The following is a 24,388-nucleotide window of genomic DNA, read 5'->3' on the forward strand; positions in this document are numbered from 1 at the left end:
GTGATTTTGAATGTCTGACTGCATTTAGTAACTGTTAAGAAAAGTCTTCATTCATTAACCTGTGAGGCAGAGATTCTTATTTCTATCACTATGAGATAGAAAGGAAGAGACAGCGGGAAAGATACAAATAAAGGGAATGACAGACAGTTTCTTTCCTCATCCTAATTTGATTTATTTCTACTTGAAAGGTGAATTGAAATTTGAGAGCAAACAGAAATGTTTTGAGGGAAGAGACGGATGGTTAGGTAGAGTAGAACAATGGGATTGGGGATCAGGGAATATTGCCTCTGCTGTTCACATCTGAAAGTAATCTCCTCTGACAGGTTCATCTTCCACCACACCTTGTCATTATCACCCAATCGGCTCCCTGTAAGAGAAAAGTAGAAAGAGCAAAGTCAAAAGAGGTTGATGTGAGAGGCAGACTAGAACAGAGAAATACTTGAGAGATTGACTAGTAATATATTAAAGAATATATTTCTCACATTTCCTATCAGTTTTTAGATGTTCCTATTGTTATGGACCAGACCAAACCCCCTTAAAATATTTTAGGAAGGTAGCCTAGACCCTAACTTTTCTTATTTTAAAGGCAAATGTGAAGTGAAGTGTTCCAGATGCGATGTGACTGATCAAACTACTCGTTGTTAAGCAAAACGCAATTTATTTAAACACTGTCGTTAAAATACAACCAAAGAAAGAAATTTAGAATAATTTAACTCTATTGGAAAACATAATTGAATAATAAGTACAGTACATATTACTAATTAACTGTCCCAACATAGTAACATCCCATAAACAACCCTTGGCAAAAAAGACAATTTCAGAAAAAAAATCAATTTGTCTCCCAAGTAACCCAGCCGCACGGGGAATCCCCAGCTTCTAGCTGTAACTGAGAGTGGGTAAAGATAGCTTCTATTTCTTCAAGCCCACAACAGCAACTACTTAAAGCTCAACCTACAAACTTAACAAAAACTAGAAACCCTGGTGCAGATCCTGTGAGAGCTGGCCACACCCATTCTGCACTGACTCCATTTTTCTAACTTTTAATAAAAACGACGGGCTCCTAAGCTGTTTACTCGAGTGGTTTTGGTTGACTGTCCAGTATCTCTGCTTTATAACCTCTCTTCAAAACCAAATCCTGACTAAATAACCTCTTAAAGCCACAGCATCACCACACTATTTGCACAATAATATTGGAAGCCAAGTCTGTAAACATAACACATGTTAACTTTGTTGCATAACCTGTTTCTAATTGCCCTCGAGGCGATGCTGGTGAGCTGCCTTCTTGAACAGCTGTAGTTGTTCACACAGTGCTGTTTTGGGAAGACTAATCTTGAATTTGTCATGTTGAAAGAACGGCAACATATTCCCAATGTAGGATGCCTATGACTAGAGGGAAAGCTGGAAGTGGTGTTGTTCCTATGCGTGTTGTAATGATGGTGGAAATCACAGGGTTGGGAGTTGGTGTCAAAAAATCCTCAGTGAGTTGCTGCAATGCATCTGGAACATTGCACACAATGTTGCCACTATCCAATAGGGGTAGAGAGAGTTAATGTTTAAGGTAAAAGTCAAAAGAACTACGGATGCTGTAAATCAGAGACAAAAGTAGAAAATGCTGGAAAAGCTCAGCAAGTCGCGTAGAACTCAGAGGAAGGGTCACTTGACCTGAAACGTTAACTCTGATTTCTTCTACAAAAGAAGCTGCTAGATCTACTGAACTTTTCCAGCAACTTCTGCAGAGAGTGGTACCTGTATGGAATGAGCTGCCAGAGGGTGTGGTAGAGGCTGGTACAATTGCAACATTTATGAGGCATTTGGATGGGTATATGAATAGGAAGGGTTTGGAGGGATGTGGGCCGAGTGCTGGCAGGTGGGATTAGATTGGTTTGGGATATCTGGTTGTCATGGACAGGTTGGATTAGATTAGATTAGATTACTTACAGTGTGGAAACAGGCCCTTCGGCCCAAGTCCACACCGACCCGCCGAAGCGCAACCCACCCATACCCCTACATATACCCCTTACCTAACACTACGGGCAATTTAGCATGGCCAATTCACCTGAAACAGAACCGTTTCCATGCTGTACATCTCTATGACTGTATGGTGGATGGGTGTCAATCCAAGTGGCTGACCTAGTCTTGGATTCTTGGGGTTCTTGAATATTTTTGGTGCTACATTCATCAGTTTCCATCTGACCCCTTGTGCCTTATAGATGGTGAAAAAGGTTTGGGGAAGCAGGAAATACATCAGTTGCCTTTGAATACCCACTGTTTGAGCTGCTGTTGTAATCACAATGTTTACAGGTCTGGTCCAGTTAGGTTAAATGTTGACTAAATTACAGAAGCAGACCATGTTCAAGTAATGCACTTGTTCTATTTGAAGACCACACCTGCATCTGACTTATCGGGTGAAGTACCAGACGGAAGAATATAACTTTAGAAAACAAACTAAGTTAATCCCAAAAGTTTCTGAATATCCACATGTGATGTTTATTACAAACACATGTCCTTTTTTCCCCCTTTTTGGACTGCATCTGTCTAATGTTTGTGAGTTCCATTAAGAAGCAAATAGCTTTTGGGCAGACAGACTGCTCCACCTCAAAGATAATCACTTTTCACGACTCTCCGCTGGGCCGAGATTTCCAGCTGTTTATCAAATTTATGAATCAGCCCGGCAACAGTGAAACAGCAGAAGTGGCCTAAGAGCAATGTGAGCCCAAGAATTCTTTTGACTGGAGAATCCAAAGTGTTCTTCAGTGCCCAGGTCAGGACCAGGTGCTGTGCTGCACATTGCATGAGATGTGAATGCAATGTGAGTGTACCTCACTTCCCCCCACCACCCCCCACCACCCCACTCCACACCCAACCCCCACACCCCACCCCCGTGCTTTGGGTTCACCAGACATTTGCCCCATTTCAGACTTTAATGATGATACGTGCATTCCAAACCCATAGACACCAGATACAAGAATGAAACCATCTGGCATTATTTTCTGTAATGCCAATCGCAGATGCTTAATAATCACGTGGCGCTGAGAGTCTTGCTTTCCTTTGCTAGTGCACTACCTAGTGCACTTGCTTCATATGACTGAGTATTTTTTTTAAATCAGTAGATGATAAATAGAAATAAAAGAAAGGACTGATAACCTGGTTATCAAATAAACATGTTCCCTGCCTGTTAGTAATTTCAATCCCCTTGAAAGTAAACATCAAGGCCAACATCAAAGGAGAGGAATTGTGGTGTTATCGCTGGATCGTTAATCTGAGACCCCAGTAACATCCTGAAGTCCCTGTTTGAATCCCACCATATCAGACAGAGGAGTTTGAATTTAGTAAAATCCTGGAATTAGTTGTCTAATAATGACTGTTAGGGAAAACCCATTTGGGTCATTAAAGTCCTTTAGGGAAGGAAACTGCCATCCTTGCCTAGTCTGGCCTCCATGTGACTCCAGACCCACAGCAAATTGGTTGACTGTTACTGCTTTCTGGGCAATTAGGGATGGGGAATAAATGCTGGCCTAGCCATTAACACCCTCATCCCGTGAATGAATAAAGAAAGAAAGATCAAACATGGTCTGTGTGCTGTATTCCTCTATGACAATGACTGTATCTTGGAGCTTTATAGGCCTGAAGGAGATTACAGAAATAAGAATCTCTCCACATCTATCCTGTTGAGCCTCCTGTGAATTTTATATGTTTCAAAAGGGCACCTCTCATTTTTCAAAACTGTAAAGTGTACAAACCCAACCTACTCAAAAAAAAATCCCTCTTCATACCTGGTATCAGTTGAGTGAATCTTCCAATGACTGCTTCCAATGCCACAGCATCTTTCCTGACATTACGGTATTCTGGATGTGGTCATAGTTTTAGCAAGACCACTCTCACCCTTCCTAATCCCCATCCTAGCCAAAAACCCTCTAGCATTGTACTGGAATATCCAAGAATAAACAATAAATTTCCAGCGATCCCAGAAGAAAAATCAAAGTGAGCATTAACAATAAAATGTGTGTTCTTTTTTACTTTTCTTTGAACAGTTATTAATAATAAAACCATTGGAGATTGAAACAAAAAGAAATACTGTTTGACAGTCCAGTGGCAGCCAGTTGAGTTATTAAGAAGTTGTTTGTTTTTTCAATCATTGCTAAAAGGAGAGGCACCATGAGGTATTTTTTTGTTCTTTCACGGGACCTGGGCAATGGTCACTGGGCCAGTACTCATTATTCATCCTTAATTGCCCCTGAGAAAACGGTGGTGAGCTCCCTTCTAGAACCAGTGCAATTGGTGTGGTTTAAGTTGACCCACAGTACTGGTAGGGAGGGGATTCCAGGGTTTTGACCTGGTGACAGTGAAGGAGCGGTGATATATTTCCAAGTCACTATGATAAGTGGTTTAGAGGGGAACTTGCAGAGAGTGATGTTCCCATGTATCTGCTGTTCTTGTCCTTCTAGATGGAAGTGGGCTTGGATTTGGAAGGTGCTGTCTAAGGATCTTTGGTGAATTTCTGCGGGTGCATCTTGTAGATAGTACACACTGCTGCTATTGAGTGTCAGTGGTGGGAGGGAGGGGATGCTTGGGGATATACTGCCAATCAAGTGGGCTGCTTTTATCTGGAGGGTGTCAAGCTTCTTGAGTGGTTCGGGGCTGCACTTATCCAGGAAAATGGGGAGTATTCCAACCCACCCCTGACTTGTGCCTTGTAGATGGTGGCCAGGCTACGGGAAATCAAGAGGTGAGTTATTTCCCACAGGATTCCTAGCCTCTGGACCTTCTCTTGTAACCATTGTGTAGCCAGTTGAGTTTCTGGTCAATGGTAACCCTGACGACGTTGATTGTGAGGGATTCAGTGATGGTAACACTAACTGAATGACAAAGTGTGACAGTTAAATTGTCTCTAATTGGCGATGGTCATTAGTTAGCATTTGTGTAGCACGAATGTTACTTGCCACTTGCCAGCCCAAACCTGGATACAGTCCAGATCTTGTTGCATTTCAACATGGACTACTTCAGTGTCTGAAGAGTCATGAATGGTGTTGAACATTGTGCAATGATCAGCAAACATCCCCACTTCTGACCCTCTGATGGAGGGAAGGTCATTGGTGAAGCAGGTGAAGGTTAGGTTTAAGACATGACACTGAGTAACTTCTGCAGAGATGTCCTGGAGCTGAGATGACTGACCTCCAACAACCACAAACATCTTCCTCTGTGCCAGGTATGACTCCAGCCAGTGGAGAGTATACCCCCGCCCCCCCAATCTCATTGATTCCAGTTTTGCTAGTGCTCCATGATTCCACACTTGGTCAAATGCAGCCTTAATGTCAACAGCTGTCACTCTCACCTCCCCTCTGTAATTCGGCTGTTTTGTCCATGTTTGACCCAAGGCTGTAATGAGGTCAGGATCTGAGTGGCCCTGGTGGAACCCAAACTGGGTGTCACTGAGCAGTTTATTGCTGAGCAGATGCTACTCAATAGCACTGTTGATGACACTTTCCATCACTTTACTGATTATCGAGAGTAGACTGATAAAGCCGTAACTGTCTGGGTTGGATTTGTCCAGCTTTTTGTGTACAGACCAATGTGGGTAATTTTCCACATTGTCGGATAGATGCCAGTGTTGTATCTGTACTGCAACAGCTTAGCTAGAGATGCTGAAAATTCTTCAGGATTTTGTTGCTGGATTGTTGTCAGGGCCTGTAACATTTGTAGTATCCAGGTCCATTTCTTGATATCACATTTCTGTGGGAGTGTGAGATACTGCACCTCAACTCCAACAGGGAGGTGGACAGCTAACTCATTATCCTGGACCTTTGTCAAAATTTCCCACCCCTACGTGATGGGTGTGCTGTCTGAAATGACATATGGGGAGAGAAGCCAAAATAGGATTCAGCTACTCTAGCAAAATGTCAGTAAGGTACTTTTAATCAATGGGCAGGAATTAGAAATCCTTCTGATCAATCCTGGAATCAAGCAGGTGTGTACACTATCCCTTGTCCTGTGAATGGATCTGATAGAATTCCCTGCTGGTTCCACCAGCAATGATGTATGCACAAGTTAGGTCATTCCCCCAGAGGTGCTCAGGTCAAGGCTCCCTGCACATGGACATTGTCCCTGTCTTCTGCTGACAGTAGGCTGAAATGGTTAACATTAGCAGCCAGTTGTGACTAGCTTCATGAGCCAAGGTAAGTTGAGGCAAGAGCAAGGTTACGTTGTTCGGGAACTGGACCAAACTGTCCCCCTCATTGTCAGGCCCAATTACATGAAGGTGCTAGGGATATGAGTCAGATAGGACAGGGCATGTGATAAAAATGAGAAAGAGCAAGTAGCCTTTTTCTGGCAAAGACTGACCACATGAGAGTGATGCTGGTCCTCCATTGTAGGTGAGAACCTGGCCATGTGGTGTTTGTTACTCCTGCTGGGTCTGGCCCATTATTCACTCCTGCACCATGGGAACCATCTGAGTCACTTCCATGCCACCTGGATGTCAGAAATGGACTGATTGACACAATGTACAAATCTCTAGATAAATGGGAAAAGTACGTCCTCACCTTCATCAACCTTATCACCCTCGTCCTGATGGATACCTCTCTCTGCAACTGCATCAAGTTGTATGCAGATCCTTGATTTGCAAACACCATGTCCTTAGGATGGGTCTGGTCATATCGCCATGGAATGTTCCATATAGCTGCAACATACCAGGCTGCCTGTTCCCCTCGACCACTGCAACCACCCCCCTCCCACCACGCCCTCCTCCACCCCCTCCACCCCCCACTGCTCCCACTCCCTCACAGTGAAAATGGGTGTGCGGAGTGACATCTTCAAGCACAAGGCCATTTAATATCCTCAAGGCCGTGTGAGAAAAGGAGATAGTGGATCCTGTCAGATGGTTACCTGAGCGGCCAGTCAAAGAGATTTAGCAGCATGTCTTGTTGTCAGAACTTACAAATAAGCACCAAGACATAGGCTGGAAGCCAGTGAGAAAGAACCTTGGTGTCAGATCCTTAATACCCAACCCACGGAGTCTCTCCATCCACCCCTGAATGTTGCCCACAAAGTGATTTCTTTTATGAGTAAGAGACTGTTGTCCAACTCCCATTGGAATGTGCCTTTGGGAAGAGATCTGGAGAGAGATTGATCTTAATCTGACGAAGACTGACCACATGAGAATGATGCTGGCCCAGAGAGTGGCACAGGGCTAATCTACAGGATCATTCCAGGGACATCCATTGAGAAAAACATGGACTCTGCCTGGAGGACTATCAGTTGAGTAACAGATACTTTTCTGTCTCCCCAAAACCTGTGGGTCATCCAGGGTAAAGTGTTGGTCTCAACCTGGTGTTACAGACTGACACATTCCAGTGCTCAGGACTCCATGCTGAAGGACACACTTAGGTATCTGTACCTAAGATGGCGCATTAACTGCCGACTTGTAAACTTGTGAGTCCATGTGACAATGAAGCTAATTCTAATTCTGCCATAGAGGCACCATGAGTTAAGGTCACTGTCCAAGGCCTTTAGGCCACAGCGCACTGAGGAGCTAGAAACTGGAATATCCCTCGGGCTATGTGCCTGACCAAGAATGTAAACATCAGAATAACAAAACTGTACTGAGGCACCTCAGAGTCGAATATGGGGATGGAGAAAAGTTTATTTTGATTACAGTTTTTCAATTTGAAATGTTCTGCTCTCTGGCTGTATGCCAGATATGGAATTTCTATCATAAATATAAAGACTATTACAATTGTACTGAGGCACCTAACAGTAAAACATGTTGCTTGGAGACAAGTTGAATTTTATTGCAGATTCTGTATTGTTCAAGTGAAAATGTTCTGTAATGTATTATCACAAATTTATGAATGCAAACTTGCAGGCAGTGTTATTCCCATGCATCAACTACCTTTATTCTTCAAGGTGACAGAGGTCACAGCTCTGAAAGAAACTATCAATGGAGATTTCTGCCTGGTACATATTGTGGTTAATGGGTGCCAGTGTTGGAGGGAGTGAACAGTAAAGATAGATGGGTTGTCAATCAAATGAGCTGCTTTGTCTTGCTTCTTGAGTGTTGTTGGAGCTGTGTCTATCCAGAGTAGTAAAGAGTATTCCAACACACTTGTGACTTATACCTTACAGAGGGTGACTTTTTGGAGTCAGGAGGTAACTCACGACAGAACTTGTAGCCTTTAGCTTGCTCTTGAATCCACATGGAGACAGAAAACATATGACTGACCTAAGAAAGCATTCAATCAGAGCCTTACCCTGCTCAAGCTCTAAAGAGCAAACTCAAAATGAAACGAGTTCCTTTTTTTTTAATTGATTCTCCTTTCTTTTATTTACCTTTTCATGGGATGTGACCAATACCAGCACTCGCTGTCCATCCCTAATTGCTCTTGAACTGAATGGTTTGCTCAACAAAATTTCACAGGGCAATTAAGAGTGAACCATATTGCTGAGGGTCTGGAGTCATATGTAAGCCGGACCAAGTGAAGATGGCAGATTCCCTTCCCTGAACAGTAGAGAATGAAATGAGTTTTAAAGGTAATCAATCATATATCTCATGATCAGCAGAATTGAGCCTTGCTTAATCCTCTAGACTATACACATTGAATTTAAATTCAATTGGTTTAAATCCCATCAGCTTCTGTTGTTAAGATTGAACCCATTCCCCCAGGTGATGAGCAAAGGGCCCCGGTTACTAACCCACCAACATTATGATTTTTAACGCCACTTTCTCTCAGGATTTCTCTGAAACAGGTCATCTCTCAGGCAGACATTTTTTTAAAAATTCATTCACAAGGTATGATTGTTGCTGGTTAGGCCAGTATTTATTGCCTATTCCTGTTGCCCAGAGGGCACTTAGAGTCAACCACAGACCAGAAAAGGATGGCAGTTTCCTTCCATAAGGGACTTATTGAACCAGATAAGTTTTGCCCAACAAGCAGTAATGATTCATAGTAATCATTAGAATATTGATTCCAGATTTTAAAAAGGAAGTATTCAAATTCCACCATAGCAGGATTTGAACCTGGGCCACCAAAACATTACCTAGGTCTTTGGATTAACATGTGTTGCTGGAAAAGCGCAGCAGGTCAGGCAGCATCCAAGGAACAGGAGATTCGACGTTTCGGGCATAAGCCCTGCTTATGCCCGAAACGTCGAATCTCCTGTTCCTTGGATGCTGCCTGACCTGCTGCGTTTTTCCAGCAACACATTTTCAGCTCTGATCTCCAGCATCTGCAGACCTCACTTTCTCCTTTGGATTAACGTTCCAGCACTAATCCTACCAGGCCATTGTCTCCTCCTTAGTGTAATGTATGGAGTTCTAAACCTGTTGAGGATAAAGTATCAGCTGCTTTGGTGGTAATATTGGAGGAATCTCTGCACAAAAATGATCGAAGAAAGAAAATGGTGATCTGGCATTACTGAAAATATCCAAAATGATCGTCAAAAAGTAACATTTCTCCCAAACTAAGGTAGTGAATCTGGTCACTTGCCTGACCTGAGACTAGATAAAGCTGAACAGATAGTTTGGAACGAAATTATCCTTTGTCATTAAGACACAGAATTAAGTTCTTTCTGATCACATGTTAGATTAGATTAGACTGGATTTTATTGTCGCATGTACAAGAGTACATCTTCAAGTTAATGAGCATTTATTAACCACCCTTTAAATACTGAAGTGACTTCCCTTTCTTCGGTAATATTACTGCCAGGTTGGCCAATAATGGGTCTTAGATTCATTGGTGAAAAGTTGGCTATTTACACTTAAAAACAAGGAACTATGGAGATCTGGAATAGACAAAAACAGAATATGCTGGAGAAACTCTGCAGGTCTGCTTGCATCCGTGGAGAGAAACAGAGATAATGTTTCAAGTCCAGTGACCCTTCTTCAGAGCTGCTTTCTGTGTTTTTGTGGGCTATTTGCACCTCATTTCCCTGGGTCAGCTCACTTGTATAACTTCAAGCACAGATCTCAACCAGATCTACATAGAATCATAGAATCTTGAGAGGCCAGTTATGGCAGAGGAGAAAATCTCTGCACACACTGAATAGAAGGGGTTGGAATTGATTAATGCAAATGGTTTCAATAACGTGTAGGGCCTGTGACTCTGTGCTCAAGTGCCTGGATGTTGGAATGTTCAGGTTGGTGCATGGGGTTCAAAGCCTGTTCCGGTAGGGATGGATTCGGGATTCACCTCCTTGCATCATCCATTGTGGATGCTAATGAGTGCTCTGGGTCAGACCTACTCTCAGGAGGAAAACTGAAGGAGAAGAATTGCAATGAGGCAGCAGAACATTTCACATTCTCCGAAGGGTCTCACCAACCATCCATGGTCAACCAAATGCCGAGAAGAGATATGGAGGAGGTAGGGAAGGGAGGTACAGACCAGATGCTGCAGAACCACTCAGTACCCGATCTCATCACTTCATAGTAATGCTGAAGTATTTTAAATCTTCAGAAATAAGTCGGTGGGGGGGAGGATTGAGAAGGGAGGAAGAACTCGAGCGAGTGAAGTTAACATCAAACCAGGTGCAGAAAGAGGGAAAGCAAGATTAGATGGAAAGAGAGAGTGAAAGAGGCAGAAAGGAAACAGGGGATCAGATTGAATGGTGGAGAGACCTAAAGGGTTGAGTGATCTATTCCTGCTCCTAGTTTCTCTGTTTGAAAGATGTAAAATGTAATATTTCTATCTAAAGATTACTTAGTGTTGAAACAGACCCTTCGGCCCAACAAGTCCACACCGACCCACCGCCCACCCATACATTTACCCCTTTACCTAACACTACGGGCAATTTAGCATGGCCAATTCACCTGACCTGCATATCTTTGGACTGTGGGAGGAAACCGGCGCACCCGGAGGAAACCCACGCAGACACGGGGAGAATGTGCGAACTCCACACAGTCAGTTGCCTGAGGCGGGATTTGAACCTGGGTCTCTGGAGCTGTGAGGCAGCAGTGCTAAACACTGTGCCACCGTACCACCCACAAAGGAATGAGACTCCTGCTTTAAATTGGCCACTTGTGGATCAATGGGTTTAACTGGAAGTGAATACCATATAGAATAACCACGACTGTAAAGGAGGCCATTTGGCCCTTCAGATCTCGAGCTGGATCTCAGCAAGCACTAGTTTCACTTGCAGGCTTTTTCCCTGATGCTTTTGAAGGACCCTCTTGTGGTGCGGCGGTAGTGTCCCTATCCCTGGACTGAGAGGACTGGGTTCAAGTGCGACATGCTCCAGATGTGTGTAATAACACCTCTGAACAGGTTGATTAGGAAGATAAATTCAATAGAAATGCTCCCTCGTACTTTTCCAGTTCCCTTCTGAAAACCATCACTGAATCCCTCTCAGGCAGTACCTTCTGGATTGTGACCACTTGCTGCTTAAAGTCATGAGGCGGTTATTGCATGATTAAAAGCGTACCTTTGCTATTAATTACGTCATATACTTTTCTGTCCTAAGTACAATAGACAATTAATTTGCAGAACCAGTTAATTTTTAAAATAACAGGGAGGTAGGAAGTAAGGTGCTGCTAGTGTTAATTTATACCACTCCAGTTTCTGGAGATTCACAGCGTATCTCCACTGAACTCAGTGACTGAGTGGCGCATCAACGTTGGAATGAATTAAAAACCCTTAAGCACCACAGTGCAAATGTTAACAGTGTTTTATGGTGGCATTTTCCCACCTTCATGTTGTTAGAGGAAATGGTGCTCCTTAAGAAATTAGGTGAGACACCTGAAGATAAATGTGGGAAGTTAAATCCATTAGAAGTTGGGATGCTAGTTCTCATAAACTTTGTGCAACATTGTCCTGCTGTAAATGTTATTTTGGAAACAATACAAAGGAGGGAAATTTTACCATGAAACAACAAGGACTGATTCGGGATAGACAACATGGCTTTGTGCGTGGGAATCCTGTCTCACAAACTTGGATGCATTTTTTGAAGAAGTAATAAAGAGGATTGATGAGGGCAGAGCAGCAGATGTGATCTATATGGACTTCAGTAAGACATTCGACAAGGTTCCCTGTGGGAGACTGATTAGCAAGGTTAGATCTCACAGAATACAGGGAGAACTAGCCACTTGGATACAGAACTGGCTTAAAGGTAGAAGACAGAGGGGGGTGGTGGAGGGTTGTTTTTCAGACTGGAGGCCTGTGACCAGTGGAGTGCCACAAGGATCGGCACTGGGTCCTCTACGTTTTATCATTTACATAAATGATTTGGATGCGAGCATAAGAGGTAAAGTTAGTCATTTTGCAGATTACACCAAAATTGGAGGTGTAGTGGACAGCGAAGAAGGTTACCTCAGATTACAATGGGATCGTGGCAGATGGAGTTTAATTCAGGTAAATGTGAGGTGCTGCATTTTGGGAAAGCAAATCTTAGCAGGACTTATACACTTAATGGTAAGGTCCTAGGGAGTGTTGCTGAACAAAGAGACCTTGGAGTGCAGGTTCATAGCTCCTTGAAAATGGAGTCGCAGGTAGATAGGATAGTGAAGAAGGCGTTTGGTATGCTTTCCTTTATTGGTCAGAGTATTGAGTACTCTGAATTAAAGCTGAATCTCTCACCATATTCCTCAATCCCTCCTGATTTTCCAGGACTGCTCAACGTTGCTGCATTTCTGACAATCCAAGCTTTTGTTGGAAATCACTATGACTTGGCCGCTGAGCTATCCCAACCTTCTCACGACAACAAATGTCTTGTATAATGGTGCACCCTCCTTCCAAACTACCCAATGTATCTCTTAATATGGAGTTGGAACTGAGGCTGCTTGGGTGTAGTCCTTGGAAATTGTCAAATTTTATATTGAAAATGTTTCATTCTGTTTAATTGTAGGTGCTGGAAGATATGTTCTTAGCTGGTATCAATCCTTTGCTTGGATATGATGTCACCAATTGTTCTCGAATCCTTGTCTATGGGCCATATTTGTAATACTTGACTATGTGGCGCATATTCAGTGGGGGTAGAGTAATCACTAAAAAAGTATTGGCAGAAATGGCTTGAGTAACAATAAGTAGTTTGTTACATTTTAACTAAAATACAGATTATATGAGCTTAAGACCAGTTAATTATATCACACTTGATAAGAAAAATTCATATCTATTAAGACTTCCCAGACTAACTCAGGTTGTAAATCTATTGTCATTAGAGGAAAGGCTAATAAACTGGAATAACTACAACAGACAATTAGAGCTGACTAGCTCCTTCCAGAGAGTTCTTTATATCCTGGTGGGTGGAGCTATACAAAAGATCAGAGTTAACCCTTTCAGGCTAACTGCCTTATATAACTGTAGAACGTTTTATACGTTCCCCACTGAGATGATTTTAGCCGAAGGCTTTTGGAAAAGTCATTACTATTTGAGGGGGGAATTGGCTTCACCTTATTTTCAGGCTTGATGTGCTCAGAATGCTCACCAGACACCGAAAGCCCAGAGTTCATCGTAACTCAGCTTTAATTCCCGTCATAGTTCAGGCAAGCAGGGGACATCAAACAGATGCATGTGGATAACTCTTTGGTTCAATAAGGGCCATTGGCCCTTGCCTAATGTACCAGTAAAACTTGCGAATGATATATACTGGTCTGCCTCGTCTTGTATACTTCAAAATCATAGAGGCCATTCAGCCTATTATATCGACATCAACTCTCCAAAGAACATTGCACCAAATCCCTGTATCCCCACATTTCCCATTGCTAACCCACCTACACATCCCTACACACTACAGACAATTTAGCATGGCCAAAGCACCTAATCTGCACATTTTTGGACTCTGGGCGGAAACCCACGCAGACAAGGGGAGAATGTGTAAACTCCATGCAGACAGTTGCCTAAGGCTGGAATCGATCCCAGGTCCCCTGCAGTGTGAAGCAGTCATGCTAACCACTGAGCTGCAGTGTTGCCCAATGTATGGGCAGTTAATTCATTTCCAAGAACTATTGTTTTTATTTTATTGTTCTTTTCGGGTGGATGGTGAAGTTGAACGGAAGTGAGTGCAGCGAGGGGTTGTTGTGGGGGGAATAGACGGGAGTATTGGCTTATTTTGCAGGCTGAGGCTAGAACGATGGAGCTGTGAACCTCACTCCTCCACTTCAGAGGGCTCCAAATCAGTGGACACAGTTACCCCTTTCCTCTCAAGTTTTAAAGCAAGTGAGGTTTTTGAAATGAGTGGGCTGGACAGAGTGATACCGTCTCCACTTGTAAAAGAACAGGAGGGTACAGACTCAAACTCATGTGTTAATGAAGAAATGGTGATGTGAGAAAAATCTTTTGTTAAGGTCTTGAATGCACTGCTTGGAAGTGCAATAAAGGCAGGTTCAATTGAGGCATTCAAGGGGGGCATTGGATGATTATTTGGATAGAAATGGTATGTGGGAGATATGGGGAAAAGGACAGGAGATTGGCACTGGATAATAGGCTCGAAAGTAATAATAGAGCTGCTGCAGCACAATAGGCCATAATGATTCAGTGATTCCATGATCTGAAATGTTGGTTGAAACATAAAAACATCCTGAAGAGTCTTGACAGAGTAGATGTGGAGAGGATGTTTCTTGTTCTGGGCGAATCCTAAATGAGAGGTCATTGTATAAGAATAAAAGAAAACATCTACTTGAGACAGAGATGACGAGAAATGTTTGCTCACAGAACATTGTAAGGCTGTGGAATTGTCTTCCTGAAAAAGCAGTGGGAGCAGGTTCGTTGAATATTTTTGTGGCCAAAGTGGATAGATTCTTGAATAGTGAGGGGGGGGGGGGAGGTGAAAGATTATCGGGGGCAGGTGGGAATGTGGTTTTGACACCACAATCAGAGCAGCCACAATCTTAATGAATGGAAGGACTGAATGGCCTTTGTTTGTATGCTTGCAAGTGGAAACCTTAAAGGTGGTCGTATATTATTCATGATGTGGAGGTGCCCGTGTTGGACTGGGGTGGACAAAGTCAGACGTCACACAATACCAGGTTATAGTCCGACAGGTTTATTTGAAATCACAAGCTCTCGGAGCACCACCCCTTTGTCAGATGAAGTGCACACTTCACAAGCTCTGAAAGCCTGTGATTTCAAATAAACCTGTTGGACTATAACCTGGTGTTGTATGACTTCTGTATTTTATTCGGTGTGAGCAAGACTTTAACACATGTTAATGGCTGAGCAATGGAATTCAAGCATAACAAACATTACCTCTGTGCCCTGGCTTTGACCTGCTCTGTAACCTCCATGATTCCTAATTGTCTTGCACACAGCATCATCTCAACAGTCAACATGACACGTATATGTTTAGTCCCCCATCCTTTCCATATCTGTGGCATTCCCTGCCCAGTGAAGCAGTTGAGGATACCTCATTGAATAATTTTTAAGGCAAAGGTAGATAGATCTTTGAACAGTAAAGGAGTTAAGGGTGAGAGGATGGATAAGTAGAGCTGAGTCCTGATGAAGGGCCCGAAACGTCGAATTTCCTATTCCTTGGATGCTGCCTAACCTGCTGTGCTTTAACCAGCAACACATTTTCAGCTGTGATCTCCAGCATCTGCAGACCTCATTTTTTATCCATGAAAATATCAGCCCTGATCTTATTGAATGACACAGCAGACTCGAAGGACCTGATGGCCTATTCCTGCTCCCAGTTCTTATGTTCGTAAGTATTCACCTTAGACATAGGTTTGGGATGATCCCTAAGTGTTCAGAGCACCCTGTCTTAAAACCCTGCCACACAGCAAAATTTACCCTGTCATTATTTTGGAAACAATGAATGCCAGAGATCACAACAGATCAATCAGCATCCATGGAGACAGCAAACTAACATTTCAAGTCTAGATGACTCTTCATCAGAGCTGAACTGAGGTGTGGAGGGGAAAAACAGGAGGCTGGAAGAACACAGCAAGCCAGGCAGCATCAGGAGATGGAGAAGACTTTGGATTCCAGTTTCTGAAGTGCGGAGGGGGCAGCATTTGTGCAATAGTGTGGGGGAGGGGGCTGGTATTGGAATACTGGGGGTGAAAGGGCATCGATAGTTCAGATTAAGTGATTGGAAAGCGATAATGGCAGAACAATGGTGTGTCTAACTGCCAGACTAGGAAGAACAGACAGTCCCACTGGAATGGGGGGAGAGGAGAGAGAGGGGCAGACGATGTAACAAGCAAAGCTAACAGAAAGGGAAGGAATAGATTCACAATTTGACAGCGTTGAACTCAATATTGCCCTTCTCTGTCATTACCTTGTTGTGAGTTGAACTGTTTGGAGTACTTGGAATAGTGTTAATAAACAAGAATAGGTCGAAAGGTGAACTGATGAGAATATGAATGGACAAAAATAAGTTAGCTTGGATTTTTGCACAATGTTGGATATTTTGGCTGTAAATGTGAGTATTGTCTTTCAGGAAGACCACCATAACTACTACATATCCAGAAGCTATGGGCCAAATGACTCCAAAACAAAGGAGCTCTGGGTTGACTTTGCGAAGGTGGACAAGAGCAAAGTGAGGGTCCATGGAATTCTCTCAAACACACACCGACAAGCTTCAGTAAGTTCCTCAGTTTCTGTTCCCGATTTGAGAATGATTCTGTGTAGTGTGATAAATGTTTCCCTCCCAACCGTACAGCCCATTCCAACTTGTTACATTTGTGTGACACTGTGTTTTGTCCACCACACGGATTGGAAAATGTTGGTCAGTGCTTCCGAAACATTTTCCCACACTGACCCTGTAACAGGGTTTGAAAGTTGTCATGTGAAAACAAAATACAGTGGAGGCTGGAGACCTGAAATTTAAAAAAATTGCAGAAAGTGGTGGAGAAACTCAGTGGTTCTGGTAACATCTGTGTAGAAAGAAACAGATGAACATTTTGAGTCATTATGACTGTTCCTCAGAATTTCTGAAGATATGTGAAAAACAGGGACTGGGTGAGTTGGGGGAGGTTTGGTGAGAGCAGGGCTGTGTTCTAGAGGGGTCTCAGCTGTTATAACTCAGCTAGAACTCTATGGAGGCAATTAGTGTCTCAGACTTTGTAGCCCCACATGGGGGTCCCGATCCATACTTTGAGAAACCCCAACATAAGCAATCTAATGGATTGTAACTAAAGCCAATGGCAAGGATTGATATGAATGTGTACAATGTTACAACCATAAGACATGGGAGCAGAAATGGGGCCAGTCAGCCCATGGAGTCTGCTCTGCCATTCAGTCATGGCTGATCAGTTTCTCAACCCCATTCTCCCACTTTCTCACTGCAACCCGTGATCTCCTTGATACTCAAGAATCTATCTATCTCAGTCTTCAATATACACAATGATCTGGCATCCACAGCCTTCTATGGCAGTGAATTCCATAGATTTCCCACTCTCTGGTTGAAGAAGTTTCTCCTTATCTCCGTTCTAAAAGGTCTTCCCTTTACTCTAAGGCTGTGCCCTCAGGTCCTAGTCTTTCCTACCAATGGAAACATCTGCCCAACATCCACTCTGTCCAAGCCATTCAATATTTTGTTTCAATTAGATTCCCCCTCATCCTTCTAAACTCCATTGAGTATAAACCCAGCATCCTCAAACGTTTCTCATGTGTTAACCTGTTCATTCCTGGGACCATTCTCATGAAATTCCTCTGAACACACTCCATGGCCAGTACATCTTTCCTTGGATATGGGGCCCAAAACTGCACACAATACTCCAAACGTGGCAACAGTCATAGGTCATTGAATCATTTCAGTGTGGGAGCAGGCCATTCAGCCTATCACTGACCCACTGAAGACCCAGACCCACCCCATAACCTTGCATTTCTCATGGCTAGTTCACTTCACTTGGACTTTATGGGTAACTTAGCATGGCCAATCCATGTAACCTTGATATTTTTAGACTGTGGGAGGAAACCAGAGCACCTGGAGTGGACCCACACAGACACAGGGAGAACATGCAAACTCCATGCAGACAGTCACCTGAGGTTGGAATTGAACCTGGATCCCTAGCACCATGAGGCAGCTGCTAACCACTGAAACATGAGCCAGCAGAGCCATAGTTATCATGACATGAACCTGCATGGGGAAACCCCAATGGACTTTTAATCCATTGCCTTAATCATTCAGCCATTATCACAAGTGTTCAATGGTGAAGTTTATTTAACTGCTCAGAAATCATTTTGCTGCTTACCCAGAATTTTTTTTTAATTGAGAAGTTGATGTGAAGGCACCATTTCTATGGTTAGGGATACCTCCAATGTTGAGACTGAGCTGATGAGAGGAATATGGAAGTAATGTTTGAGTCATGTTTCAGCAATCTGGGACCTTACTGATCCTTCTTACAACAGCAATACAATATCTTTTTATCTAGTGTCCTCTTGCACTGCTTTACATTCATACACTTTATTTGTCTTTTGACTGTCCTTTGCCATGTGTGTATGGTATGTACCAGTATGGCTTCCAACTCTAGATGGCCACATTTCAGACGTTATGTCATATGACCTCCAATCCACAACCGTCCAATGGCTGCAGTTATGTCATTGGCTGCCCAACTTGTCTGTCCTCACATCACCCACTTTCTCAAGCCAATCTTCAGATGACCAGACCCTTCTTTACACAGGTACGGCCTTTATATACACGCACCTTCAACTCTGCTGGGGCACTGTGAGCAGTGCAGGGTATCTCCCCTCAAGAGTGAAGACCTTGAGAGACTGCAGCATGTATTGACCAGAAGGTTACAAGTACTGCACTTACAGGGAGAAATTACAAAATGCAGGACCGTTTTCTCATAGAAATCTCCGATCTGAAAGCAGGCCATTCAGCTCATGAAGTCCACACTGATCCTCCAAAAGACATCCCACCCATAAACCTGCATTTCCCATGGGTAACTCATCCTGGATGTCCTGTACATCCCTGGACACTATGGGCAATTTAGCATGGCCAATCCACTTAACCTGCACATCTTTGGACTGTGGGAGGAAACCCACGCAGACAAGGGGAGAATGTACAATTCCACACAGACCGTTATCCGAGGCTGGAATCAAATCTGGGTCCCTGCTTCCCCAGGAATTTAGAGAGTGAAGAGATGAATCCATCAGAGTTTTCAGAATATAAGGGGACCAGAGCAGTTAGGTAGAGAGAAATTATTTGGCTGGTTTGTGAGTTTGTGTCAACGGGGTAAAGTCGAGTGTCAGACCTCTCAGGAGGGAAATTGGGAAATGCATCTATACACAAATGGTGGTAGAAGATTGAAACTGTCTTCCACAAATATCACTAGATCAATTGCTCACTGTAAAGCTTATTTCTATTAGCCAAAGGTGTTAATAAATGTGGAGCAAGGCAGCGATATGGACTAAGCTTGTGGAAACCATGACCTCATTGCTTAGATTCATTCAATACAGTATGGAAACAGGCCATTTGGCCCAACAAGTCCACACCAACCCTCAGAAGAGTAATCCACCCAGACCTATTTCCCTCTGACTAATGCACCTAACACTATGGGCAAGTTGGCATGGCCAATTCACCTGGCCTGCACATCTTTAGACTGTGGGAGGAAACCAGAGCACCTAGAGGGAACCCACACAGACACAGGGAGAATGTGTAAACTCCATACAGACAGTAGCCCGAGGTTGGTATCAAACCCGGGTCCCTGATGCTGTGAGGCAGCAGTGTGATCCACTGAGCCACCATGCAAATGGGCTGAAGAGCATAAATGGCCTCCCCACTCCATATTGTTCTGTTTTTGATGGTCTGTCAAACAATCACTTTTCTACATCCAGTATTACCAGAGCTGCGAAGCAAAATTAAATCTGTTTCAAAATGCATTTCTTCATTCCCCTCGGTAAACTGTTTTCTCCTGTGTTCCTGGAATTAAGTCTTTGATTCCAGAAGGCTCCTGGATGATACTGGAGAGCTGGGACTTCCACTCCCCCATCTCCATGTACCAGGTGAGCAATGGGGAAGGGATTTGACGGTGACAGAGATGTGGAGGAGATGTTTGGTTGAATCACATTTTGCGCACTGATTTTTTCCTTCAGCAGCCCTCAGCTAAATTGGAGTTATCCAGTTTTCACTCCATTTAAACTTGCAATTTAAGTATAGGAGTTAGGATGTTATGTTGCAGCTGTGGAGGCCACTTTTGTAATACCGCATTCAATTCTGGTCTCCCTGCTACAGGAAATATGTTGTTCAAGTTAAAACGGTGCAGAAAAGATTTACAAGGATGTTGCCAGGATTGGAGGGTCTGAGTTACAGGGCGAGGCTGAACAGGCTGGGGCAATTTTCCCTGCAGCATCGGAGGCTGAGGGGTGACCTCATAGAGGTTTATAAAATCATGAAGGGCATGGATAGGGTAAACAGACAAGATATTTTTTCCAGGGTAGGGGAGTGCAGAACTAGAGGGCACAGGTTGAAGGTGAGAGGGGAAAGGTTTAAAAGGGACCCAAAGTGTAACTTTCTCACACAGAGGGTGGTGCATGTATGGAATGAGCTGCCAAAGGAAGCAGTGGCATCTGGTACAATGACAATGTTTAAAAGGTATCTGGATGGGTATATGAGTAGAAAGAGTTTCGAGGGATATGGGCCAAATGCTGGCAAATGGGGCTAGGTTAATTTAAAATACCTGGTCAGCATGGATGGGTTGAATCAAAAGGTCTGTTTCCATGCTGTACATCTCTATGACTCCAAGACAAAGAGTATTTTTTTTAAAGTTGGCCATTTTTACTTGAAAAATCAATGCACTTACTTTTGTATTTATGCGGTTTGTGATGAACTCACTTGTCATTTCAATTCTTTCTGCAGAGAGTGATTTTGTCCTTCGATTTCCCTTTCTATGGCCATTATTTGCGCCAGATCACCATAGCAACAGGAGGTAAGTGGCTCATGTTGCTGGCAAAGAGTACATTTGTCACAATGCAGTTTCTTACAAGGAATCAGAATTTCTCTGTCAGGTACGGGACTGGAATTGAGTTTGATTTCTCCAAATAACAGCAAAGTCGCTGACCGCAGATGTGCTGTGTAAAAAGATTTGGCTTCAGAATAATTACACTAGGGATTGCAATTGACTCCCCACCCAAAATAACAAGCAGAGTTGCCCGGTTCATTTGGAGCGTAGTGTTGGGAGGCAAAACCTGTTTTGGGTTTGGCTTTTTCAATTCTATTGGTGAGCTAAATGAACCAAATGGGTGTTGTCACGTGGGATTAGAATAGTTAGGTACTTGTTTTTGACCAGTGCGGTTTCAATGAGCCAAAGGGTGTTTTTTCATCTGTGCTGTAGACTTTGATGATTCCTCTGACAGCCTGCCTGTACACCCCATTCCTTCTGCCAACATTAATAGCTGTGAGAGGCTGTGAAATTTGGAAAAGTGATCAGTCACATTAGAAATGAATCAGCTCAGTGACTTGCACTAGAGTTTTCCAATAGTTATTTCGCACTAGTTTAAGGTTCAGTTCAAATGAGTGACTGATTTTATTGTCACATATATATTGGAACATACAGTGAAAGTATTGTTTACACCACAATCCAGCGTCATTTTGAGTTACAGATAAAAATAAAAGAAATGACTTAGCAGAGTCCATCTTCTGTTCAAATTGGGATCTCAAGCACTGCTCCAGGATTCCTGCAAGGTGTTCCTGTCCTCAAGGAGTCCACTCCAGGAACGGCAACAGTGATGCGAATGCCCCAGGAGACCATGGTTCTGGTGCTGCCACCGCCATCTCAGCAACACCACCAGGACTCCCGCTCCAGGCACTGACATTGCCAGAGTCCAGGCTGTGGGCCAACCACCACCAGGAGTATACACACCGGGTCTACCAATGCCAGGAGTCAACACAGCGGGCCTACCACCACCAGGAGTCAATGCAGTGGGCCTACCACCACCAGGAGTATACACACCGGGCCTACCACCACCAGGAGTATACACACCGGGCCTACCACTGCCAGGAGTAGACACACCGGGCCTACCACTGCCAGGAGTCGACACACTGGGCCTACCACTGACAGGAGTCAACACTGTGGGCCTACCACTGCCAGGAGTTGACACACCGGGCCTACCACCACCAGGAGTCAAAGCACTGGGCCTACCACCACCAGGAGTCGACACACCGGGCCTACCACTCCCAGGAGTCCCTGCTCCAGGCACTGCTGCTGCCACGAGTCCAGGCTCTGGGCCTACCACTGCCAGGAGTCCCCATTCCAGGCACTGCCACCGCCCAGGGCTCCCTGCTCAGGGCACTGCCATTACTGCTGAGAATCCCTACCAGCACTGCCAAAGCTGCAGCCACAGCCCCACTGACACCACTCCAGCCTTGGCGATGAAGAAAGAAAAGAAAAAGAAAAAAGACAAAAAGGAAAGAGAGAAATGGATGCCACTGGCTTGAGCAGCAGGCACAGGAGCCTGAACTACCTACAGTGCTGGCGCCACCATCTTGAAAAAAATTACATGCAATTCATCTGCCTTTGTCACACTGCCAGGTTGCCGATGCAAACCAGCATTGATTCAAGAAGGTTTCTCAAGTTACCTTCATTTCCTTAAACACTGGCCAGCATTTTATTGACATTTCCTCTTGTCAATTTTTTTTGCATTCTTTCACAAGATGTGGGTCTCACAGCCTAGACCCGCACATATTGCCTATCTCTAACTGCACTTGAGAGGACGGTGGTGAGTTGCTGCCTTGTATCGCTGCAGACCATTTGGTTTAGAGACACCCACACTGTTGTTAACAAGGATTTTGACCCAGTGACAGTGAAGGAACAACGATATATATTTCCAAGTTAGGATGGTGTGTTGCATGGAGGTGAACTTTTGGTTGTTGGTGATCCCATGCATTTGTAGCCTTTGTCCTTCTAGAAAGTACTGTATAAGGAAGGTGCTGTATAAGGATGATGCCGAGTTGCTACATTGCATCTTGTAGATGGCACACATTGAATGTCAGTGGTAGAGGGAGTGAGTATTTAAGTTGGTGCAGGGGATGTCCATCAAGTAGCTTTTTGTCCTGGCTGTTGGAGCTGCACACATACGGGTAAGTGGAGAGTATTCCATCACACTACTGACTTGTGCCTTGTGGGAGTCTGGAGTTAATTTACTACAAGCCAATTAGTGAATGCTAATTAAAGTAGCAAATGGTTGAGTATAACCTGTTTAAAGTGTTATTTTCAGGCATTTACAATAAGACTGCTAACAGGTAGTGAATTGGAAACTTCAATTTAAATCCTGGTTTTGGTTATAACTGCATTTTCAGTTCATTATTAATGCTGCACTAGGTTAGTATACTTAGATACATTGTGGAATTCAACTCAATGGGATGGAGAACTGTATTTTATCTCATTGCTTCATGGAAGATCTTATATTTCTGATTGTGCTCATCATTGTTAGAGGAAGCTTGGTCTGTAACGCAAGTGGAATTCTGGACATAATTGGGCTGCAATTGCAAAATTGCAACACAGAAACCATTCCGCAATATGTAAAGTCAGCTATTTATCTGGGATAAAATGTTTTGGAATAACAGTCATAAAAAAGGCCATCTGAATGTTGGAAAAATGGAAAAGAGAATTCAGAGATCACAATGTGTGGTCCGATGTTTTAAGCTATTGTCAGCCTGCACAAACTGCAAGTTATTAAAACCAATTGATGAAGGAAGACAAAATTTAAAGGAACGTGTTAGAGACTAAGTTGGTTAGTTTTGACTTGCATACCTGCTAACAGGTGATGCCAGGATTACAGGCAGTCTCTGGGTTCTATCTTGAGTCCATTTGAAAGCCAATTCGTCGGCAAGTCAGAACAGTGCAGGACGTGATAAAGTAGTCATTAGGAGTACAGGATATGTTTAAAATTGCATCCCTGTATAGGTTTGTTATTGTATGTACAAGCACTCGAAATCAAGAGCTCATAATCGGGAACTGCTGTAGATCTGAAAATGCACTGTGCTGGTTGGTGGTGGGAAGGAGGAAGATGTGAGAGATTTATTAATGAATTGAATATTTAGGCACACTAGTGCATTTGATTTTATTTTACTTCAAACCTTTTAACATAGAGTTAAAATTGGATCTCTGTCTCCACTTCACACAAAAAGAAATATCCAGCAAAGACCCTGTGTAATGGGAACTAGAACCTGGATGTGGGTTTGCTTGCTAAGCTGGAAGGTTTGTTTTCAGATGTTTCGTCATCATACTAGGTAATAGCATCAGTGAGCATCCGAATAAAGCACTGGTGGCATGGCCTGCTTTCTATTAGTGTGTTTAGGTTTCCTTGGGTTGGTGATGTCATTTCCTGTGGTGATGTCATTTCCTGTTCTTTTTCTTAGGGGTGGTAAATGGGATCCAAGTCAATGTGTTTGTTGATAGAGTTCTGGTAGGAATGCCCTGCTTCTAGGAATTCTTGTGCATGTCTCTGTTTGGCTTGTCCTAGGATGTTGTGTGATTTTTAACTTAATTTATTGACCTATTCAATGTCTGTTACCT

The 24,388-nt window shown here is 43.5% G+C and overlaps 1 protein-coding gene across 1 annotated transcript in view; it reads left to right on the forward strand.

Moving 5' to 3' along the window:
* The window catches only part of LOC132830767 (plexin domain-containing protein 1-like), a 288,265-nt gene that overhangs the window by 98,089 nt on the left and 165,788 nt on the right, over positions 1-24,388 (forward strand). The window contains exons 3-4 of the mRNA XM_060848606.1: positions 16,366-16,509; positions 20,731-20,800. Coding sequence (XP_060704589.1) covers positions 16,366-16,509; positions 20,731-20,800 — 214 coding nt within the window. The remainder of the gene's footprint in view (positions 1-16,365; positions 16,510-20,730; positions 20,801-24,388) is intronic.

This window comes from Hemiscyllium ocellatum, chromosome 32 (genome assembly GCF_020745735.1).
Source record: "Hemiscyllium ocellatum isolate sHemOce1 chromosome 32, sHemOce1.pat.X.cur, whole genome shotgun sequence".
NCBI lineage: Eukaryota > Metazoa > Chordata > Chondrichthyes > Orectolobiformes > Hemiscylliidae > Hemiscyllium > Hemiscyllium ocellatum.